General features: G+C 43.9%; 1 protein-coding gene across 11 annotated transcripts in view; it reads left to right on the top strand.

Annotated features, from left to right (window-relative positions):
• Positions 1-5,755: 5,755 nt before the first annotated feature.
• kirrel3b (kirre like nephrin family adhesion molecule 3b) overlaps positions 5,756-22,159 on the top strand; it is a 161,829-nt gene continuing 145,425 nt past the window's right edge. For all 11 annotated transcript variants that reach the window (XM_084351627.1, XM_084351633.1, XM_084351632.1 and 8 more), the window contains exon 1: positions 5,756-6,325. In XM_084351627.1, coding sequence (XP_084207753.1) covers positions 6,205-6,325 — 121 coding nt within the window. In that variant the 5' untranslated portion in view covers positions 5,756-6,204. The remainder of the gene's footprint in view (positions 6,326-22,159) is intronic.

Genomic DNA, 22,159 nt, shown 5'->3' with positions numbered 1-22,159 from the left:
GATGGAATTTGCTCAGTTTACATGAACAAAAGGACATGTTTGCAAAGAAATGCTGCATGACTTCGATGTGAACAGGCTCGCCAACTGTGACAGCGGGAACCCTAACACACCAGCTCCCAGTTTGTGAACATGTAGCCAACGTGTAGTCTAAAATGTTGCATTTTTGGTTGTGTCTGACAAAATGACTTCTAGATTCTGACATTATAGTCATGCTATGGGGGGGTGAAGTCTATAAAGTAACTGAATGCAAACCTGCCACAAGCAGAACAGAACAGAACCTTATTTTTATACATATAACTCTAAGAATAAAGGCATCACAAAAGACAAAAAGGGATTTTAGTGCATGGAAGTATTTTGGTATGATTGTTAATTGATAGAAATCAAATGGCAATTTGTATTAATATTTTATTGTTTTATCAAGCAACCACATGCTGGTTTAAGTAATGGTTGGTGAAGTCTGAAGCCTCATCTTCTTTAGTTGTGCTCTGCTCCTCTCTTGAACCCTGCAGTCTTCCTCTTTTAGTTCTTGCTGTGTAGCTTGAATTTCGCTTCATTTCAAAGCATAATTATGTCTTAAGTTGATATCAGCAAAGTCAGCAGAGTGCCGTCCCAAGGAGGGCAAGTGATCTTGCATGTAGGTGGGACATCAGTAGAGCAAAAGTATTCAGATGAAGGAGCACAGTGCAGCAAAAAGACCGATGGCTAAGGTTATGATCTTGACTTTGCGGTGGTGTTAATGAAAACAGTAGAAATATGTTTCTTTATCTTTCATTGTGAGTATTGGATCAGATCTGATGAAGGCAGAAGTATACACTGGCAATATAATTCCCAAGGAGCTATACAATACAGTAGATCACATAATAACCAACAATAAACTCATGCTGTTTTTTACTGTTCAATACTAAATAAAATGTAAATGAAGGGTATGTCACCAGCGTCCTGTTTCCTCCACTGAGGGTCCTTGTCTAAAAAAAGTGCTCTGGATGAAAATGAGATGTCGTCACTCTTCCAGCTTTCTTCCAACACCTCTCCATACTGTTTAATTCCATTCATTTAGATCCTCTGCTCTGCCACTTTGCAGACTTGATTAGAATGAGAATCTGAGGCATTGGGGGCTCGAGGTGTAGCATCTCTGGGGAATCATCTGACTGACAAAGATTGAGTGGATGTCCTTCATTGAAAGACAACTGGCTGATTTGCTAATTTCAAAATACAAATTGATGGTAACACACACTTAACATACACATGCACACTGGGACACACACACGTCCACAGACAGCAGTGTTTCAGACCTTTCGGTGTCTCAACAGCGGATATGCAGGCCCAAGAGAAATAAACAGATATGTCACTTTCTATTTAGCTCAAACACAGAGTGGCTGTCCATCATCTTAATGTGTCACTTTTTGTGGCTGAGAATGAGACTTTGCATTTCATCTTGTGAAGGCATGAAGACGAGCCAAAATATTTCACGGGTAGCACGGAGCAAAAAAGGAGAGCAGTGCAGCTTTGGCACTTCAAAACCCTCTTTTTATACCCATGGCAGCCATACTGTAATAAAAGCTACAATTAATGCATTGCTCTAATTATTTTCTCAATAACATGTTTCTCAAAGTATTCTATCTGCCATAAACAATTTAACATTAAGTCCCATGAAGCATTTCTCATGTCCTCCAAGTTGCCATTTTTTCTCCTAGCCTTTAGTTTTGGATTGATTTTCAATCTGTTCTTGGTAATTTTTAAGCCTTCAAGTTTCAAAGGTCACTTTGTAACCCCACCTTATTAATTAAATTAGTCAGGAGCTGCTGTTTTGCTGTGCAGTGCAAGATGTGCTCCTTGAGCTTTGACATGCAGGCTTGAGAAAGCACTGAATAAATAAGATTTATTGCCATTTCGCACTTGAAGAGAAACTGCTGGCTGCCTTGCATAAAACTCTGTTTTGAAAGCTGGACTAACATGAAAATCAATCTCTAATCCCCGCGTTACAACCCTCTGGCATACAGTAAGTGTTATTATTTTAATAGACATGTTTGTCTTTGGTGCACAGCTACATTAAATGATAAGGCCTGTCCCTCAGGCTTCTGGTGCATGTTAATGGAATTTTGGCTTTGTGCCATGTAAAACCTTAAGTTGTAATTTTCCAGGTTATCGAGGTAGTCTTGAAATCTTTAAGCGCATTTTCATTGATTTTATACATCCAAGTGTGTTTACCAGTCTTGGGGAGTGCTGCTGCATGTGTTAACAAAGTTGTATAAAGTTTGTGTGGCTCCAAAAGGCAGCTGAACAAAATCCAATACATTGTCTCAAGTGACATAACTTGAGTTAGCATCGGTTTTGCAGCTGAGGACTACAAGTTTGAAAATGAAAAAAAAAAAAAATCTAGATCTAGGGGTGTGGGGTTTAGGGTGTGTTAGACAGAAATGAACTTATCAAACCTCTGCAGTCCGCTCCTGTAGGGGTTAGGGTTACGGTAAGCCAACACAGCTAAGGTCAGTTGTCTCGAGCTGTGGGGTGGTGCATGAGAGGGTCCAAAACGGCCCTCAAACCCTTAAAATATCGGCTGGCGGGGCCTCTGGAGATTGTCTTGTCCTGTGCACGAGCAAGACTATTGGCGGCCCTGTTCCCAGGGAACTACAGTATCTGCGGTTGAGTTACATTATGGGTAAACTTCAGGCAATTTGTCAATAAATGTCAGGTGTGGATTCAGTTTTGCCATTTTCCCTCCAGGGGCTGTGGTGCGTGGAGGGAAGAGAGGGTATTTCTTATCAAACCAAATGTGATCAGCATTGATGATCACAATGGAAAACCCAAGCAGACAAAATGTTAATGTACTTCTCTGGATTGTTGACACACTTTGTTATTGAATTCCAGTTGATGGAAGCTGCAAGATAAGCAAATCCCATTGCTAAAATACTGACATAGAATATATCATTGACACAGTTATCATAATGAGCAGAGAGCATGCTTCCAGCAGCTTTCTTATGAATACATATGAAGTACACATAAACTGTGTCAAATCAGTTATCAGTGCAGGAGAGAATGACTTTGAAAGCTTTTATAACATGTCATCCATGTAGAGATGAAAGAGGCAGCGCTGTCCGACTGATGTTATATCTTCATCTTGTTTTAGCTCACTTCCTAGCATGTCTTTTTGGCTGTGGATTATGGTCATCGCTGGTATAAAGAGGCTCTTAAAAGCACAGAAGAAGAGTGCCCTGTCTCCCGAGTCATTTAAGATTATGCCCCCTGTGGGTGCACTGTGGGTTTAACAGTGTATGAGCCCTTTACTAGACCTCACATCCCTTAATGTTTCCTCTCCGCCTGTGTAAGGATGTCATAGTACAAAAAATGTTGTTGATGTTTTTTTTATATCTTTTTTGGGTGGAATTTGTGCGCTCCGTTCATCAGACTGGCCGAGGGAATTTGGTACTTTTACGTCAGGGTGTTAAAAAAGCAAAGCCCTGGTGTTGTCTGTTACGTATGTGAAAATGACATTTGAAAACCTTTTCGAGTAAAGCCTTTCTAGACATTACACTTCTAAATTGGCCCGGGTCAGATTTAACCTCGTTATTGTAGGATTTTGATCTCATTTAATACCAATGAAAAGACGACTTCAGTTCAGCTCACCATCCTCAAATGTGTCCAAATATTTCAGACAAAAAAAATGTAATCCAGACTAAGGATTTAGTGTACCAAGTGGAGGATTGTGGGTTGTGGACATTCAAATTTGTTTGGCTGTTTACCTCGTTTACCCTCATTGCTCAACCTTCAAGCACATAAGCTCCATTGTTATTCTTTGCCCCTACTCATCATGTTCTTAGGCAGAATGCAAATCTGTTATCCTCTGGTTTGGCCGCACTGGGGTTGTTTTTGTGTGTAGCTGTTAGCTGCACTGATGAAAAGACCACCTGTCATCCTCTGGCCCTTTGATTAGATTAGGAGTCAAAGGAAAGGATTAAATTGATATGACGTAGAAGAGGCCCTCGTGCAGTGCTTACTGTGTCATTATCAGAGCGCTGATCTAGAAGTACTGGACATTAATGTACGTCTTATATTAATAGGGGATCTGTCCCGTTAGTCCAGATTTGAATGTCAATCATTTTTTATAATAAAGATAGTATTATATAATTTATGGATATGTTAATGTTTTGATTGAGAGACCTCTTTCGCAGAAATTACATACAGTGCGTTTATCTGTTCTAGATGATTAAGAAAAAGATGGAAATTCAAAAGAGATGGAAGTCAAAATGAACAAAAATTATAGCGATTGTTAAAAATTAACTATTCAAGAGTGTATAGCTACGCTGATGCTGTGGGTACAACCAACAGTGCTTTGAGTGAAGTGCTTATATCAACAGGTACGGCGTTAACCACTGCCTCCAACGTTATGTAGTTAAATTAACAGAGCAGAGCCTTGCGGGGATGTCATTATTTTGCAGGTGTTTGATAATAAAGTGCTGTCGTCAAGATACACGGACCTCACTCCGCTGCTGGAGAAAAGGTTCGGGGATTACCAATCCATCCATCCGTCCACTGGTGGTGATCCACAGACTAACATTTTCATGCAGCTAGCATGAATAAAACATCATGAAGGACACTGGAGATTATTGACCAAATGTTCTGAATACCGACTGGCATACCCAAAAGCACTTTTTTATCATATCTCAAAGCCATTTTTATTGTAACACTCCAATTTTTCATGGCTTTGTCAATCATTTTGTTCCTAATGACTTCATATAACTGTTTTCTGTTGCTGTTTTATTTAGTGCATTTTAACATGACCAATTACCAATACAAATGGAATATCCATTGTATTTAAACTACCAGCTCCCTAAGGTGAGACGATGAACATGAACTACAATACATTATTTCATAATGAAATGTTAGACGAGATAAAACTGTCAAATGGTGTGTCAAAACATCACCTGTTGCTGTGGTCGTTTCTCAGCTACAAAATCTATTTTAAAAAAATAAAGTTTTATTCGCTCCTGACAGGAGGGTTGCAAATATTTGCTCCTCCTGTCACAAACCTGCTGGTTCCTCAAGATTCCTTACTCTACAATAGAGCATTGTGTTCTGATAGTACCAGACATGCAGGGATCTCTTCTATGTGGACCTAGCCAGCCCTGGAACATAACAGAAGAGACAAAAACCCCTTTTTAATTATTGAACAGGCGCAACCAGGAAAAACTTGTTAGTAAGTACGCGGTGCATTTAGCCGTTTTATGACGTCGTGCATCACGGCTCCTTGAGTGACTGACTGTGAATCTAATTCACCCCCTGATAAGAATTGGATACGATTGAATACCACAGCTTCGGTCTTGAATGCTAATGTTTTCTTTATCCATTCTCAAGGAAAGGGAGCTCACAGCTTTTCCCAGAATATTCAGTGCTGTCCGTGGAATCCCTAAAAAAAGGCAGGGGTCTTAACTAGGAGGAGGGGTGAAATTGCACTTTTGTTTTGTGGATGTCTGTGTTATTTGTAGCCGGAGAGGCCGAGTCGCTCCTATTCTCATTCTAATTGGAACTGCTCCCTCTCCGTCTCTCCCATGACAGCCCCTCGTTCCCAGAGTGAGGACCCGAGTCTCCCAGCCTCACACTCAGCCACAGCCACCCAGACAGCCAGGCAGAAATAGAGAGAGAGAGAGAAAAAAGAGAGAGTGAGAGAGAGATGGAGGAAGGAAGGGAGGGAGGAGTCTAGTTGTGGAGCTCTATCCCCTGACTGTGTCTGCTAGAGCTGTGAGTGGTAGAGCAAAAAGAGAGAGAGAGAGCATGAGAGAGAGAGAGGAGGAGGAGGAGGAGGGGGGCAAGTGAGGGCTGAAGAGACTCAGAATGGATGGGCGACGAGAAGCCGTGCGAGCGAGAGAGCAAGAGTGAGGGTGTGTGTGTGTGGAGCGCGTGTGTGTGCGTGGTTTGGCTGCTCAGAGTCGGCGGCGAAGACACAGAAAGTCTACAAGCTCACATCAACAAGAGAGCGTGCGAGGCACAGAGCTGTCCACCGGCAACTCAACACAAGAGTGACACACAGAGAGGAGGGAGACACAGGGAGAGACAGAGAAGAAGACGAGTCAACAGAGGAAGAGAAGACGGACTGAAGACAGACTACCAGCCTTCCACTGGTAAAAGGAGACAGCACTGAGGGACTGTAGCATCCGTCCCCCCGACCCCCCCAGCAGCAGCACAGAGGAGCACTGTCTCATCTCGTGCATGTGTTTGTGCCTGCCAACTTCAATTTCACACTCGCCCACTGTTTTCCGTAGGTTTTGCCCTCTCCACTCCCCAGTCATGATCCCCTGGGTCCTTCTGCTCCTGTGGATCTCCGGACATGGTAAGTTTTCCACATTAAGTTGCTTCCTCATCACATCTTACGTGCTTGTGATTTGCTATGTGACTTGCTGGCCGGGAACTGTGTCTTCTGAATTCATCTTGCTGTGATGGCTGAGCTTGTCCTACCCATCTGTGTGTTTTTTTTTTAAAACCGCTTGTAATATATATAGCACTCCCGTGTGCACTGTTGTGTGTGACGCAAAAGAGAAAGGATGAAATTGGAGGAAAAAGTGCGTGCGGCTCTCCTGGGGTTCAGGAGCTACGGGTAGTTGTAGCCTGCACTTTTCCCCATCAGTCGTTCGTCATAGCCTTCAGACCAGACTAGTTAAATACTTCCTATGCGGGCTTGATATTCCTGTCACACACGCAGACACACACAAACAAAAGCCCTCTAACCCCAGTCCGGTTCAGTCAAGCGTTCACTGCCGAGTCACATTGTTTTGAACTGACAGCCCTTCCCCATTGAGTCCGACTACGGGGGGTCTGCTCAAAAGAAAAGAGAGAGAAAAAGTTAATGGTGAAGCGCCTCTGAAGGCAGACTCAGGAGTATAGCCAGGCAATTGCAGCCCTTTGGACAGTATCTGCTGTTGTTATTTTTATTCCTAGACAGTCTGGTTGTGGACAGAATGAGGATGGATTAGTTGTTTCCCCAGCTTGCCACCAGGTGGTTGTCTCTGGAAAACAATAGAGGTGAAGAAAGTACAACAGAACTCTACCTCTGGAGTCCCTGTGAAGTACAGACGCACACACGGCAGAATCAGACACTGGATGTTTGTCGGCTCTCGGCGTCACGGCCAGCCCACAACGAGCGCCCTGGTTTACGCTCAGCAGGGTCGGGGTCAACGACGCGGCCACCACCTCCTTTCAGAGTTTGACCCCGTCACGTTGGACTACATTCCAAGAAGGGCACAGACTGAATGAATGTGCGCATCCGTGTGTGTTTGTGTACAGCCGTTTTCCCATGGGGGGTTGTAACCATTTTGTTGCGAAACAGCACAGAAAAAGGCAAAAAGCCCAGTGTTCTCCAATCTGACGTCTCAGTTTGTTCACATGTTGTGTTGGAATTGACAGCTCAAAGTCGGTAACACGCTGCCGACGCAGCGGCAAACAAATCAAACTTGGTAAACAAGATCATTTTCTACAGCACTCGATTCAGCTGTTCCACATGTTGATTTATAGCCTGAACAGAAGAGAAGGGGGGAAAAAAAAGAAACACTGCTCATCAAATACAACAATTCACTGTGATTATTCTTTTCTGACGACTCATTTCTCGCGTAGAAACCGGGAGAAAATAATGATATCGTGACAGACCAATTTAAAACCGACTGGAGTGATGAAGCTTCTAATTCCCTCTGAGCGTCTCCCACTCATTAACGGGTGTAGATCCCTTCCGGCGAGGGTGTCATCTTGACTGTTTTTCTTTTTATGATTTTGTATGACCTGGGACAATGACACAAGCTGTGCAAGTGGACTCAGAGAGTGGCACGAGTCAAGCTCCCTCTCTAGGTCACGGCTCCTGGTTTACGGGGCAGTTACAGTGCATCAGACGCGGCGCTGTACTGTAGGTGCTGTAACTGTTCCCTGATGTTGCTGCTTTGCTGTGCTCTGTTCCTCTGATTTCATTGTCAAGTCTTTTCTGCACCATCTGTGCTTACTGTGATGCAGAAATACATGATCAGTCATTAGTCTCTTATCCTCCACTCTGTTAAGCATCTGCTGGGTTTAGTTCCCACATCTGACTCATTTTATATCTCTGCTGCCCCTGTATTTTATTTCAATTCCTTGCAAATCAAGACCATGAATAACATCCTAATTATATAAGACATTAAAACTGTAGGAGGGGGATTGATTTGTGGACGTGCGGCACACTTTGTTTTGGGACTTTTGTTTTGGCAACCATCACATTTTCATTCACATACCATCACAGGCTTAGCCCCCAATCCTGGGAACAACCGACACCAAATCTCAGACAGAAGCAGCTGGAATGAGGCGATTGCTGCAACTGGAATGAGATGAGATTGCCGTGCATTTCAGCACACTTGGTTATTACCATAATATAAAATACTGCGTTCCCTGCCAGGTAAACAGGGGATAACAACGTACCTTCCTCATGCATGCCTCTGGGGAGAAAAAAGTGCTTCCCTGTAGCTTACTGTTGTTGTACAAATTACGGCTCTGTTTATGTGCCGAGTCGGTGTCAGCAGAAAGCTGCGGAAAACAATCTCCTTTTTTTTTTCTTTTTATGAACAGGGGGACAGAGGGGAGCTGTGGCCATAGCAGTCACATACTTAGACGCAGATATCCTGCGAGAGAATGAGAAAGAAAGAGAGCGTGAAAACGGGGGAATGAGCGAGAGAGAGGAGTCAGTCCATATGCAGAGGCACTGAGCAGTTTCTTTTCTCTCAACTTTGAGAAATAAATGGTCCAGAGCGAGCGGGCTAGAGAGGGAGAATAAGGAGAGGGAAAGCTGTTCCGAGACGCTCTCCATCCTGACTGTGCTGTTGGCGCATCTAGGGCACCTTTTCTTTCCCTGTCACCTCCCCTGCCAGTGACAGATGACACAGCAGGAGCCAGGAGGATCTGGGAGACAGTCTCCAGGAACACATTCACCTCAGGCCAAACTTGTCCAGGACCTCGTCCATCTCCTCGCACCACCTCCTCTCCATCCCTCCTCCCATCCAATCTATACAGTGTCCAGCGTCTCGCACATTCCACACTTGGCTCCTGATTTCACTCCTCACCTTGCAGCGGCACATTTCTCCCTCTCTGGCTAACCGTCCCTCTCTCCTCCTGTTCTGTTCGGTCCTTTTCTTTTTTTTCATTCTTTTGCCGTGTGATGCAGTGTGATTGAGAACCCTGGCCTCTGTCGGGGGAAAGGGTGAAATATGTGAGAGCATAGTGTCCCAGAGGAGGAGGGGCAATTTAAGAACAGTCTTGTACTGGATGTGCCAGGCTCTGAAGAAAATGTGCTCGAGAAAAATCACACATCCTCGATGTTAAGTGTACGGGCTCTGTCCCCGTCTCCCCTGCCTCTCTCCCTCTGTGTCTCCCTGTCTCTTCATCTCTGTTTTTGTCTGAATGACATCTTGTGAAATTACTGGGTTTTCGGTCCACTTTCTCAGGGAAATCAATTTCCGAGCTCTCCTCGGCTCCGGGTTTGCCCACTAGGGGCAGTGCTGCTGCACAGGAATGAAATCCCAATCTTCTTAAAAATCTCCTGCCCCTTCCCTCTCCCCAATCGCCTTCATTATCTCCCGCCCCCTCATATATCTCGTGTCAGAACTCCCGATTTCAGCACCCAGCCAGACTAAGCTGTTTCTTAGTCCTGGAAAGCGTGTCTTAGTACCCCCAACAGCCTCTATTTCATTTACTGCTGTCTATTAACTGCTGTCTGACGACTCTAAATCCGCTTTTCATGGGCGGCAGGCTTTGATACATATTTCTCAAGCAAAGTATAATTAAATGTCTTTCCAATGTCATGTCTGGATGTGTGGATTTTTTATAGACGGGGAAATCATTCTCCCTTCTGTAAGGAGGAGAAAAAAAGAGAGAGAAATACAGCCCATTACATTGCACAACACGACTCGAACAGAAATACCAATTTTCAGCCTCATAATTATGAATTCTTATTTATAAGCAAGACACACTGCTGTCTAATGCACGGATTATGACCGTAATAACTCAGAGGTAATTAATTGATTTATCCCTGTTCTATCAGAATGCTAAAACCAAGATGCATTTTTCTTATATGTTGTCACATGCTTTGCTGTTCCAGTTGTTGTATCTTCAACACAAGTGACACGACTGACAAACTGAACTAAAACAGAATCTGTCGGGAGCTTGGCCTGTATTTATGATGGGAGTCTGCTACATCACAATGAATATCCTTGATAAAAAATAAAAAATAAAAACAGACATGTCCTTGTCCTGTTTGCATGACTTACCCACTCGCCATACATGACAGTTGGCTTGAGTAATGCTCACCCTGTCTGGATCATGCCATGCAAGCAGAGTGAGTGACGGATGATGTCATCAGCCCATGATGGGGCCCAGTGGCGTGCAGTTTGTTTTCTTGTTTGTGCTGCATGTCCCATCAAGGCTAGCCAGCTTAAGTCACCTCAGCCGCTGTGACCCCTGCTCATTTCTGTGCCACGATAGATTAAGCCCACTGTAATCCCTCTGAGCCGAGTGCCCTGTTGGATATTTATGGTAATAAGTAAACATATGAATAAATAATCTAAGAGGCTGCCGCTGGACAGCTGGAACTTGTAAGTCCTAGTGTTTGGCAGTGCTTGTGGCATTAACGAGAGATGCTATTTCCAAGAAAAATCAGTTTTGGCTGAGAGTTATATTTTGTTGATACCCTGCAAGAAAGTTTGGTGGGTGACTTTTTAAAATACTAGATAAATTAATATATTTATCAATCACTAAACACAGAGATAGATATAAAACCAAAGTGGTGGATATGTGTTTATGCGGGGATTTAGTAAATGTTCCCGTTCCAGGCCTCAGCAAAGAAAAAAAAAAAAGAAAGAAAGAAAAAAATGCGGTATGTAAGTAAGTACAGTATACCCTGTGACTGCAGTTTGGATCAAAGCCTCATTTCGAATCTGTCAGGATTCAGGTCAGCCGGGAAAGGGAATATGATTAGTTTGGAGTGTTCTTGGAAAACCAGGCAATGATCTGCTTCCTCTCATGCAGTCAGTCAGCCAGTCAACAAAATCAAGCTGTTTACTGCTGGGCTTCATTATCCATCTAGAAGACTCTCTACCCAGCCCCAACAGTTTTCTTTAGTACCAACCAATCAAACCCCAAGCCCCCTCATCTCCTCTCCCTCTCTCCCCCTCTCTCTCTCTGAGACTCTGCCGCTGGATCTCATTCCTCGGGGATGAATTTATCCAGATTGGAGCACTCAGCAAAAGGGCATTATCCCGGATTACATGTCTGTTGGGCGGCAGTGTTAAGTAATTCAACCAGATGCTGTTGTGATCACTAGGTCACCTGCGAGGGCAGGGTTAGCATCTGCACGTCTTCATTCAGCTCTTTGTCGCCCGCATCTCCATCCATCTGAGACTCTCTCCTTGGAAGACAGCGAGAGAAATAGCTGAAGTTGGGCGACTTTGTTAAAAAAGAGCTGCATGTAAGAATACAGTCAAATGTAGGAGAAGTGTGCGGAATCCCTCGCTAAACCTCGTCAGGATTTTATTTGGTGACGGATTACGGGATGGATTAATGGCTTCTAAATTGCAGTTTAATGCACAGGGAACAACAGGCTATGTTTTTTCCGGCTAAAGAAACTAAAGGCAGCCCCTCAGTGCGCCTTGTGTTCAGTTGTGGGTGTGCTGTAAGTAGAGTAGTGGTGGATCATACGGTGTTATTTTTCCTTGGAGAGGACAAAGCATTGGCACAGCGGGGCTAAAAGAGAAATGTTGGTGTTTTTAGCTCGACTGTGTCTGCTAATCCTGTCTCTACCTAGCTGAGGTTTTGATAGATATTTTTCAAGCCTGCTACAGGGATCTGTGATTGCTGGTAGAACACAGGTAGGTTCAAACGTTGTTACAAGACAAAGTTGGTTCTTTTCTCGTCAAAGCCCCGCTTCACAGATCTGAGGCATTAATCCGACTCTTGCTCAAGACATCCACGCAGTTACATGTTCATTTTGTCTCACATTCAGCCTTGAAATATCATGTTTTTTTCATTTTGTAACTGAATGAAAGTTCTCACCACAGGGATGAGTTAATTCCATTTAACACAGTCATACCTGTTTGAGGAGTGATACTGTGCCAAAGCATTTAGTTGAGAAAAGGCACTCCTCATTTTCAAAAAAAGAAAAAAAAAGGCCCATAACTCAGAGTTCTGCCGTTGTTGTGTTCTCAGAAATACAGTGCACCTTGTTTACCATGCATGGGTGACACCACTGAGCTTGACTCAACATCTGTCTGGAAACAGAAGAGCAAAACAAGAACACAAGGTTATGTGGGTGAAAATGCAAAATGTGTGAACAAAAGGATGGTGGAAAAAGAAAATCATTTTTTTTTATGCAAATACCAACTTATTCAGTTACTTTCTATTCATTTTCAAATGAGATTTGTCTCAGGGCAGTCGAAGGTGTAAAACTACATTAAAATTAAGCTAAAATCTAAAATTGGGTCGAGAGGTGTAATGTTTTGAGTAAATGCATTCTTATTATGTACATTTGTGTGGTGAAATGTAGTGAAACATCAAGTTTGTTGTCACCAAATGAGAAGGTGGATGCAGTGGCATTTTCGCAACAAGGTGCAACTGCATGCTCCATCATCTCTGCTGTAGTCTGCATGTGCAGAGAATTACAGATTGCAGCCTTGATATAAAGGTTAAGTGGACGCAAAATGAGGTTTTGCTTATAATACAAGATTTAATTTAATTATTCAGCGTGTTAGTCACACAGCAATTTAATACATTCTTTCTTTAACTTGACACCTGCACTGATGCAGCTTTAAGTGTGAAGGCTAAGGTTAAATGCACATTGTTGCTGTAGCTGAGTAGTATGCTGAGTGCATGCACACCCCTCCTCATTATGAAATACGGCCACTTACATATGCTGCTACATATCCTAAGAGCGTGACGCATGTACAGTGATGTGCATGTAACCTTTGCAGAGAGCTTTTGCGACCTACAAAGACCTGTGTGCCACGTGTGAAAAACATTCGAGTAAAACTGAGCGTCCTAGCCTGAAACTGTCCGTCCCATTATTCTTTATGGTGGTGCGATCTGTGCCGATGTACAGCTATAAGCTCGAATAAAGTGAATCACATGCGAGCACGGTTCTGCAACCTGTATCATTTTATATGTCCTGCTACAGCTCGAAACATTTGAGAGTAAAACCAGTAAGCCAATGCGTCGACATCATTGCAAATGGCTGCTTTAGGAAAGAGCCTGGAAGATGCATGTGGTGCCTCAGCGCAGGAGGCACTTGAGGAATTGGGTTGCTGATCTGATAACGACTTCCTAGTGTTTGGCGGGAAGTTTCTGGGACAGCTCAATATTACACATGGATGAACTCCCCCCTCTCTCCCCGAGCCCGTTTTTTCTCCCCATCTCTGTCTCTGCTTCTCACTCTCCCAACATTCCCACGCCAGAGATTCAAAACAACGAACTCTCGGAAGAAGCTTTTCATACTGCGCACTTCACGTGCATTCTGTGTGCGCCGGTATCCACGTGAGCTCGTGTGGCGTCTGTGCATTTGCCACTGTGCCACGACAATTACAGCTGCAAGCCTTGAATGGCAATATAAATGCAAATCAGCCTTTTAACTTGTACAAGCAGAATCTAGGGAGGCAGAGTCTTCTCACCTGTGGATGAATGTGGATGTGTCTCTGTCCGCCATTACAACCGCTGTGCATGTTTTAGAAAACGACAATGGCAGCGGTTGTGTGTACATTTGTGAGCACACCTTGAGGCTGTTGTATGTGTCTGGACTCCAAAATAATAACGTCCACTCTCGGGAACAGTTGTAAAACACCATGCTGTGGGACGGTCACACGTAGTGATGTGCCTCGAGCATTACCTCCCTACTTGTGTGCTTCCATTTTAGGAGATGCTTCTAAATTGTGCTCAGCAGTGCTAAATGGAAGTGCTCGGTAGTTTCTATTTAATAAACGGATAGGAAAACAGTTCTCTCCATGGTACCAGACACCAATGGTGAGAGGCATGGCTTTTTGAAAGGCTATTTGATCTGGTACTGATACCAAAAGATGTTTTATTCAGCAAAGCACATCAGACACAATAGCGGCACAAACTTGTTCTTGATCCAAGCCAAAACTTTTGAAATCTGCCAAGGGGGGGATATGCAGCTTTGAGAATGAAAACTGTCTAATGCAGTCACCCTCCCCCAACACTCCCATACTCTGTGTAGATGTACATGTTTTTTTTTTTTTTTTTTCACCAGATGCCAAATGCGGCTTTGAGCCACCTGCCTGTCCCACTAAGACAATTAAGCAATTGGGAAGAAAGGGCCATTCACTAGTGGGGATCGCAGTGTTAGCATGGGAGCCAGAAACGGCCCCTGCATGCCACCCCTCCCCCACAAAAAACTCTTTCAGCACCACTCATTGTGGCACTGTGCCAACCTCGTTCCTATTTGTGTGTTTGTTGAGGGAAATCCAGGAGCATTTGACACCAGTCTGAGGAAATCTGTGACACTGGATGCTCGGTTTGCATGTTGATAGAAAATCCCTCTATTGGTCTCCCGACGCATTCAGCGTGAGGCCCTGTGGCTCTGTGTCATTATGGTTGTTTACGAGGCAGGGCTTCATCTGGCACAACCCACCTACAGAAAGGCGTGCAGTGAAAGACACTCACACATACATTCCCTACCCTCACTTGCATTACCAAAGAGCAATCTGCCAGAGCACAATAACGGATGAGAAAGCCTGCAGTATGTGAGCGCCGAGGGTTGGAAAGTATCGGTGTGCTATGTAACATGCTATAAATAAAGTTTTGTATTGATCCCCAACATTAATATATCCTAATATAAGAAAATAGCTGTATTGATTGTAACCTGGTGCCTCTGATGTTTCTTTAATATGGTGCTGCTGGGAATTACTCTGCCCTCTGTAATGCGTGGCCTATTTTTATATGCCATAATAATGTGGTGTCACAAGCAGGATTCGCTAAAGGCAATCCCTAGATATATTTGCCTGCCCTGTGACACATCGCACCTTTCAACGCCTCAGTGCCTCTTCTATCTTAAGTCCTTTCTTTATCAGCTGGGCTCCTCAACTACATGTCAGAAACGTGGCAGTGTAAACAATTTGAATTAAGGTGTAATTAATTTTTCGGAGCCCACTCCAATATTCACTTTGCAGATTCGGAAGTTGAAGAGCTCTTGTCGCACTCTCTGATTTTTATTTTATTTCATCAAGTGCAATTTAATATTGTGGAGGCTGGCCGGGGCAGTGAAAAAATGCTAATGCACATTGGGGAGTTTAAATGATTTGCTATCCTTTCAAATCTGTTGGCAGGGGTTTCAATCTGGCTGGCGTCCTGGGGGAATTCACAGTGGTCATTGCTCAGTCCCTGGGGGACATTAGTGCAAATCACAAAGGAGCGCAGAAGTCATTTCAGTTTTCCACTTTCCTCTGGCCACTGCCCAATGCTAAATGGCAGAGAGGACTGGCTCACAATACTGGGGCAGGGCAACCCCCTCGCCTCCTTCCGTCTCTAACCTTTTAAACCTGATTTAATCAAATCAAAATACCACAGTGCAGACCCATTTGAGACAACCTGAAGACAAACAGTTGAGGAGGCACCAGAAGGCCTTGGGGTGAACCAAGGGCAAGGCCATCCATTACTTCTTGTGCAGCGAAGAGCACAGGGACACAGAAAATGCCTGCGGTGCACGATGATGAACAGACTCCACATCAGAGATTGGATTAGAGTGGCAGGAGAGAGAACCCTAAAAGCCATGCGCAGTTTATTGAAGCCTTATCTAAAGCGATAATGTTACTACAGAAAAGCACATGTAATGACGGATGAGTGGACAGCGCCCTGTAAAGAACATCAGACGAGATGCGTATGGTGGATAGGCAGGTCCACTATGGTCAACTCATCTTCTCTTAAGAGCAGGAAGTAGGACCAGTGGGTAGTTAGTATAAAATGGACTGTCAATTTCTGGCACCCTGGTTACCCTGCAGTGTCATCATCACAGGTGCATCTGGTTTAGACAGGCTCAGTGCTCCGGTTCACTGCAATTTAGGTCTCATTTCATCACTGATACCCATGAGGCATTTTGGGGGAAAATGGTGGCGGTATTGCTGAGATTTGTAGTCTCCCTAACAGCACTGATATGTGCAGCAGCTGAGTTTGTGATATATAAAGAACTATATGATGACCGTGCTGTCTTTATATGTGAAATTATTGCTCTGTTGGGAATATGGAGTGAAATGGTCACTACTGACGCACACAGGAAATGGAAGTACAATGAAAATAGAAAGTACATCTGAAGGATTTCAGGGAGTCTTTGGGGGAAAGCAAAGTAGCATTTAGGTAAAAGTCCTGTGCTCATTTTTTTCAGGATGACTAGAGGATTTTCTTCCTGCTGGAAGGCAATGTTATCTAATAGTAGACGGATGATGGTAATGACAATACAATGCCTCCCAAGGTAAACAAATATATCTCAGGCAAGGGAAAGGAAGTGAGGGGAGAAGAAAGAACAACAAAGAAATAAAAAGGGAAAAAGAAATCTCAAAAGGAAGAGCATTCTTGTCACAAATTAAAACATATCTGCGTCTTGCAGCCATAATCCTTAATGCCAGTGTATTTGTTGTCTGAGGAGAGTATTTGTATGTATGTGCCAACAAGCGCCAAATGTGATTATTCCTTGCTTTCGTTGTATGCTAATTTTATTACTTCACATTGTTGCCTATCTTACTCTAAACAGCTTTGGTTCAAAATTATTGTCAATGGTTTTTCAAAGGACACCACGTTGTTTGTTTGCAGCAGAGCTGTAGAGTAACACAAGAGATTTATATTATTATTTATAAAAATACCCTTGTGTGACTTTTAGCTTATGTTTCACTGTGATCTGTTTGGGACAAGTCAATGTCTCTGTCCCAATCGTGTGTGACACCGGCACAGCAGGGCATTAAAAATGCAGAAGGGCATTCAAAGATGATCGTGGCAGCACACAGTGGGATGTTCAGGGGTGTCACCAATCCCCACATCACCTCCAGTTCATGGCCCCTAAACTTTCCCCAGGTTATGACTGTGAATTATTAACGAGGCTTTCATTAAAAAATGCAATTTGCTCGGGCCCAGCTGTACAAACTCCAACATAGCCTCTTTTGAAACATCTCATAAATTTATGTTGGATCTCCTGCAGCCCAGAGTGTCTCCTCCAGATGGGTATGCTCCACACTGAGTAGAGAGTTAATGGCTTGGAGTCTACTGTCAGTTCTTATCTGCAGGCTCTTTTTCTGATTTGATGTTTCCTCCATTTTTTGCCTTGTCATGTGCAGAATCAGTTGATGGATCAATTAAACACAGTATATGGATACATTGGACAAATCTCTTCCAACAGATTTCTAACATGGCAAGAAAAAACAGCGGAAAGTTACATGTGTTGGAGCATTTTAGATTGGTCAGTGCTGATGCCATTTTTCAGATACAGAAATAGCAATATGTCTGCTGCCTGGCATTAGCTGAAGGACAATGCTTAAAAGAGCCTCATGCGGGTCTGGGGATTGGTATTGTTGTTGTTTACTCCAAAGCAGACATCTTTTAGCTTTTCCCTCAGCTCTGATCCTTTTGATCATCACCTCCATATTGGATATAAAATGGAGAATGAACGGCTCTGCAATACAAGTGACTTTCAGAGTTCTGTGACTCTTTGAAGGCTGCCAAACAAGTGTCTTTCATCTCCAAAACCAGCAGCCGCCTTGTACAAAAGGAGAACAGGACAAAATGAGAGAGAAAGGCAGTATCCAGGGCTTGGAAATGAAAAAGTGAAGATTGTGGGGTCTCTTTGTGATCGCATTTCCTCTATGGCCTCCTGTGAGGGGAAAGACATGCACTTCATGCAGCACTGATAGTCGGGCATCTGTCAAACATCCCGAGCCCAGGCAAGGCTGTGAACAAAAAGGAGTCCATTTAGCAGGCCAAGCAGATTATTTGCTTTCTGAAAACTCACGCTAATTCCATCCACCACTAATGAGGAGACAGACCAAGAATGTGTTTATGCATGAAAGGGCTTCATCAGGTAATGGAGAATGACTCTCAGAGACATACTGATGCTATTGAACTCGGTATAATATGATTCATCTCCCTTTTTCGCCATGAGCCATTATGGCCTTCTCGTCTGTCAATACACAAGTGGTCTTCGTGCTTTGAAGATTCTGGTATTGTTGGGTTGCTAATGCATGCCATGCATCAGGTTGATTTGAACAACAAAGATCCGGAGCGTTTGTATGGAGGGAGCAGAGCAGGGAGTGACGTAAAAAGAGAGAGGACGAACAAATGACTGAATTAGTCAATTTTGTTGTGGCGCAGCTCACGATGGAGGAAAAAAAAAAAGGAGAAAAGAGGCTCGTACATCCAGAATCTGTTATCCTTGAATTAATGATGGAACAGGAGCAGCAGCGTTTCCCCGCTGAGACGTGAACCAGATTTCAACCCAGAGCTCCCAGGAGGTGAGGGCCGGCATCTCTCTGACAGGACATCTGGTCCCTGAGCGTGGCCACCAGGGGGTCGATGTCGCCACCTTAATTGTAATGTCTCCCTCTTCCTCCCCATAAAAAAAACTAGGGCAGCTCTCCATAAAAGGAGAAGAGGAAGGGTGGGGGAGCCACTATTTGCTGGGCCGTGTCGGCATGCCACATCATTTAAGCTGACAGCTCTAATAAATTACAGCAACAGATCGCTGTGAACAAACAAAGCTTAATGGAAATAAAGTGAGAATTATCAGCCAAGAAATAAAAGGAAAGAGGAATTAAATTAGTGCAAAGACGGTGGATGAAAGGATGTCAGGCCCGCATAACACAGGCATTAAGTGGGCAAATTGCCACTTTGAGAGATAGGAAATGTTTTGTTCTCATCATTGCGCCTGTTGAAAATGGAGAATAATGAGAGAATCCTTGAACAGACCTAACACATGTCCTTTATCTGACTCCTCAAAATCTCCCCCCTTTGCCCCTTTGTTGATTTCCTCTCTCCTTGTTTTGCCTTCCAGAAAAAAGCTCTGCAGATTGTTCTGCTCTGTAGGACCCTGGCTCCATCAATTTCAGCCAGGCCAGAGAAAGCCTGCAAGCCTATGTTGTTAAAATGCTTAGGCATGTGGAAGGGAACGACAAGAGATGGGAGGAGGGTGAAATGGTATGTCAGGGGAAACGTTTGTCAGGTGCTATCAGGATGAAAGCTGTCCATCTAGAGACCCTCAAAAGGAAAAGCAGGTCAGAGAGGTTGGACCAAATGAACCGCTCCAACTTTGTTACTTTGTCGGGGAGGGAAAAGTGCAGAAGGAAGTGTAATCAGGCAAAAATGTAAAATGCAAAAATAGCCCCCAAATATGCAAGAACCTGTCAGAACATGAGCTGCCAGGTGCACATTAAATGTTGTGAAACTTAATTTGAAAGAATGAAAGCTCCCAGCTTGGGAAAGTGAACACACTGCCTCTGAGAAAAGACGGGGAACAGAGTCTGAGTCAAGGCTGAGTCATATCCGTTCAACAGAATTCAAGTAAAGCTAATTGAAGCAGTCCAAGGTGAGTTTAATAATTTGGCACTGTGAAGAGTAAAGGTCAATCACGGAGGTTTTTCTCAATATGTGTGACTTTCTTTTTTTTTTTTTTTATCCATCTGACACATACGCAAGTGAAAATCTCTTTCTGGCCTATGTGTGCTTTTGTTTCATTCGCTGATGTTATATTCCCCCGTGACATGAGATACAGGCTTCCTGTATCTACTCTAATTTTTTTAATTCATTTGTAAAGCCACGAGTTCAATCATTACATTTTATGACCAACTAGTTTTAATTTTTAAAAAGCTTCCCTCGGCTTTGTTAGCAATGATATCTGCCCCTTTCAGAAAAAAGGCTTTCTGTCTACATTTAATCAGGTCCCAGAAGATGAGAGACTGAGGTGGTGAGATTGCCATTCGGCTCTTCCAGAAAATAGAAATCTTTTTCAGCTTTCAGTTTAAGTGGAGTGGTTGAAGATGCCACAGGGGTGCTGTTGTGTTGCTGAATTAAATAGTGAAGCATCTGAGCCCTGCGGGGAGGTCCTTAACCACGGGCTGAAGTTTTCTCCAGCCCACTTTGTTAGCCAGAATGTATTGGACCTGAGCCAAGGTTAGCCGGCACCGCGGACGTGGAATCCCATTGCTTTTATAATGAGCTCTGAAAAACAACTCAAGAGGTCAGACACCACGAGACTCCGATGAAAACTAATTGAGAATGTCACTCAACAACAATAAACCAATAAGCAGAACTGCTTCCTCTTTTATGCATGGGAGCTGTTTGAGTAAGCACTTAAAGTGGGATGAGGACGGTAACTGGGGGAGAGGGGTGTGAGGCATAATATGTGTGCCTGGGGGGTACTGCGAGTCCTGCTTTTCAGCCGCATTTATGTCTTCGCATAATTCTCCCGTTTGCGTGCGTCCCTGCATGCACCCGTGTGTGCGTCTGTGCATGCCGCGTGTGCCGCATGTTCTCTACAGAGTTTGTGCACTTAGTCTTTGTGTGTACGCTCGTGTGCGAGTGTGAAGAGACCGCGGAGGTGCCGTCCAACAGAGAGCACTGCATTTCGAAAGGTGCCAGAATGAGTTTGTCACAGAGAGCGTAAACTTGAGGAGAAAGGGGACTGCGGAGAGAGAGAGACTTTCCCCAGGCACCCAGAGTCTGTCAGACTGATTAAGTCACACGGCTGGAGTGAGAGTTGGGAAACTGAACCAGAGCATGCTAGGGGAGCATGGTATGACAGCAAAGAAATAAAGAAATAAATAGCAACATGTAAGTATTAACATGACTGCATGTCACATGTGCACTTACTTATACCTGACCCTGGAGACTCATGCTGGGACACTGCACACCAGCCTGCATCCCATCATCCCACCCCGCAGCGTCCTCACCCTCCGGCGACATAAAGCAGGTCAGGGGCATCTTAAAGTTCACGAAATGCAACATGACAGGACAAGTCTAACATATGCCTGTGTGACAGTGGAGCAAATAGATGACTGATGGCAGAGCACTATGTCTTCAGGGGGAGGGAGAAAACACAGTATATGGAACACGGACTTTATCTCTCTCTACCTTAACGTACTTCTGCTTTTAGTTTCTTCTGAGAAAAAACAGGCCGACGAGCAGCGGTTTTCAACTTGAGGATGTATTGATCAATATGTTTTTCTGAAACATGGACGTATACAACACAGAAGTCCCCTCCGAGACCTGGCCTGCCTGTCACTGCCGCTGTATGTGTCGGAAATGCCAAGAACCTCTGAAAGGTCTAGAAAGAAAAACAGACTATATGCCACGTGGCCCTATCATCCACCAGACTAACAGATGAGCTCTTGTTCTTTGTTCAGGGGACCCTGGCTGCTCTGAAGTGCCCTACTTGGTCTCTATCTCTCTCTATCTATCTCTCTCTGCCACACTGAGGAGCACTGCAGACTTGTTGGTATATAGCAGAAGGGCAGCATCATTAACAATACTGAAGGCTGCCCACATAGAAAACTTCTGGCATGAAGTGCAAATGAGACAAGAGATAGAGAATCGCTCGCAGTCATGCCCTCAGTAAAGCCAGGTACATGGTTAGTATTGCTCACTAGCTGGGAAAAAAAAAAAAAAAAGCCTGCCATCTCAACTTTGTCCTCCCACGACTGGCCACCCCCGTACTGAAATTAACATCACTCGTCCTCTCCTCCACAGGCTCTACAGTCCCACTGCTGTGCCAAAGCACAATCTATAGCACCTCTAGCATCAAATGCTAATTGCTCAGTATTCGAAGAGAGAAAAGGGCTCCCTGAATTAAGAGTCATTTAGCGAGAGACTGAGTTCAGCACAGCGCTGCGATGCCTACGAGCTAATGTCTCTGCAATCTTGCATGGAGCTCTAAAAGTGTAGTGGCGAGCGAAAACGCACTCTCTCCACATTATAATGCAAATTCAAACCTGTGCTTAGCTTCACCAGTAATTACTATGGCAGAACAAAACAGCACAGTTAATAGGTTCAAAGTATTCCATCAAACGAGGAACAAGAATACTACCTTTGTGAGAAAATATGGCTTTTGTCTATGTTCAGGGCCCAAAATCAATGTGTACTAAACAGCACTTTGGTCTTTGCACAGATTTTAATTTGTCAGACAAGA

Source organism: Pagrus pagrus, assembly GCF_965226575.1.
Source record: "Pagrus pagrus genome assembly, chromosome: 4".
In the NCBI taxonomy this organism is placed as follows: domain Eukaryota; kingdom Metazoa; phylum Chordata; class Actinopteri; order Spariformes; family Sparidae; genus Pagrus; species Pagrus pagrus.
Note: the sequence above shows the minus strand (reverse complement) of the source record. Positions and strands in the feature narration are given on the sequence as shown.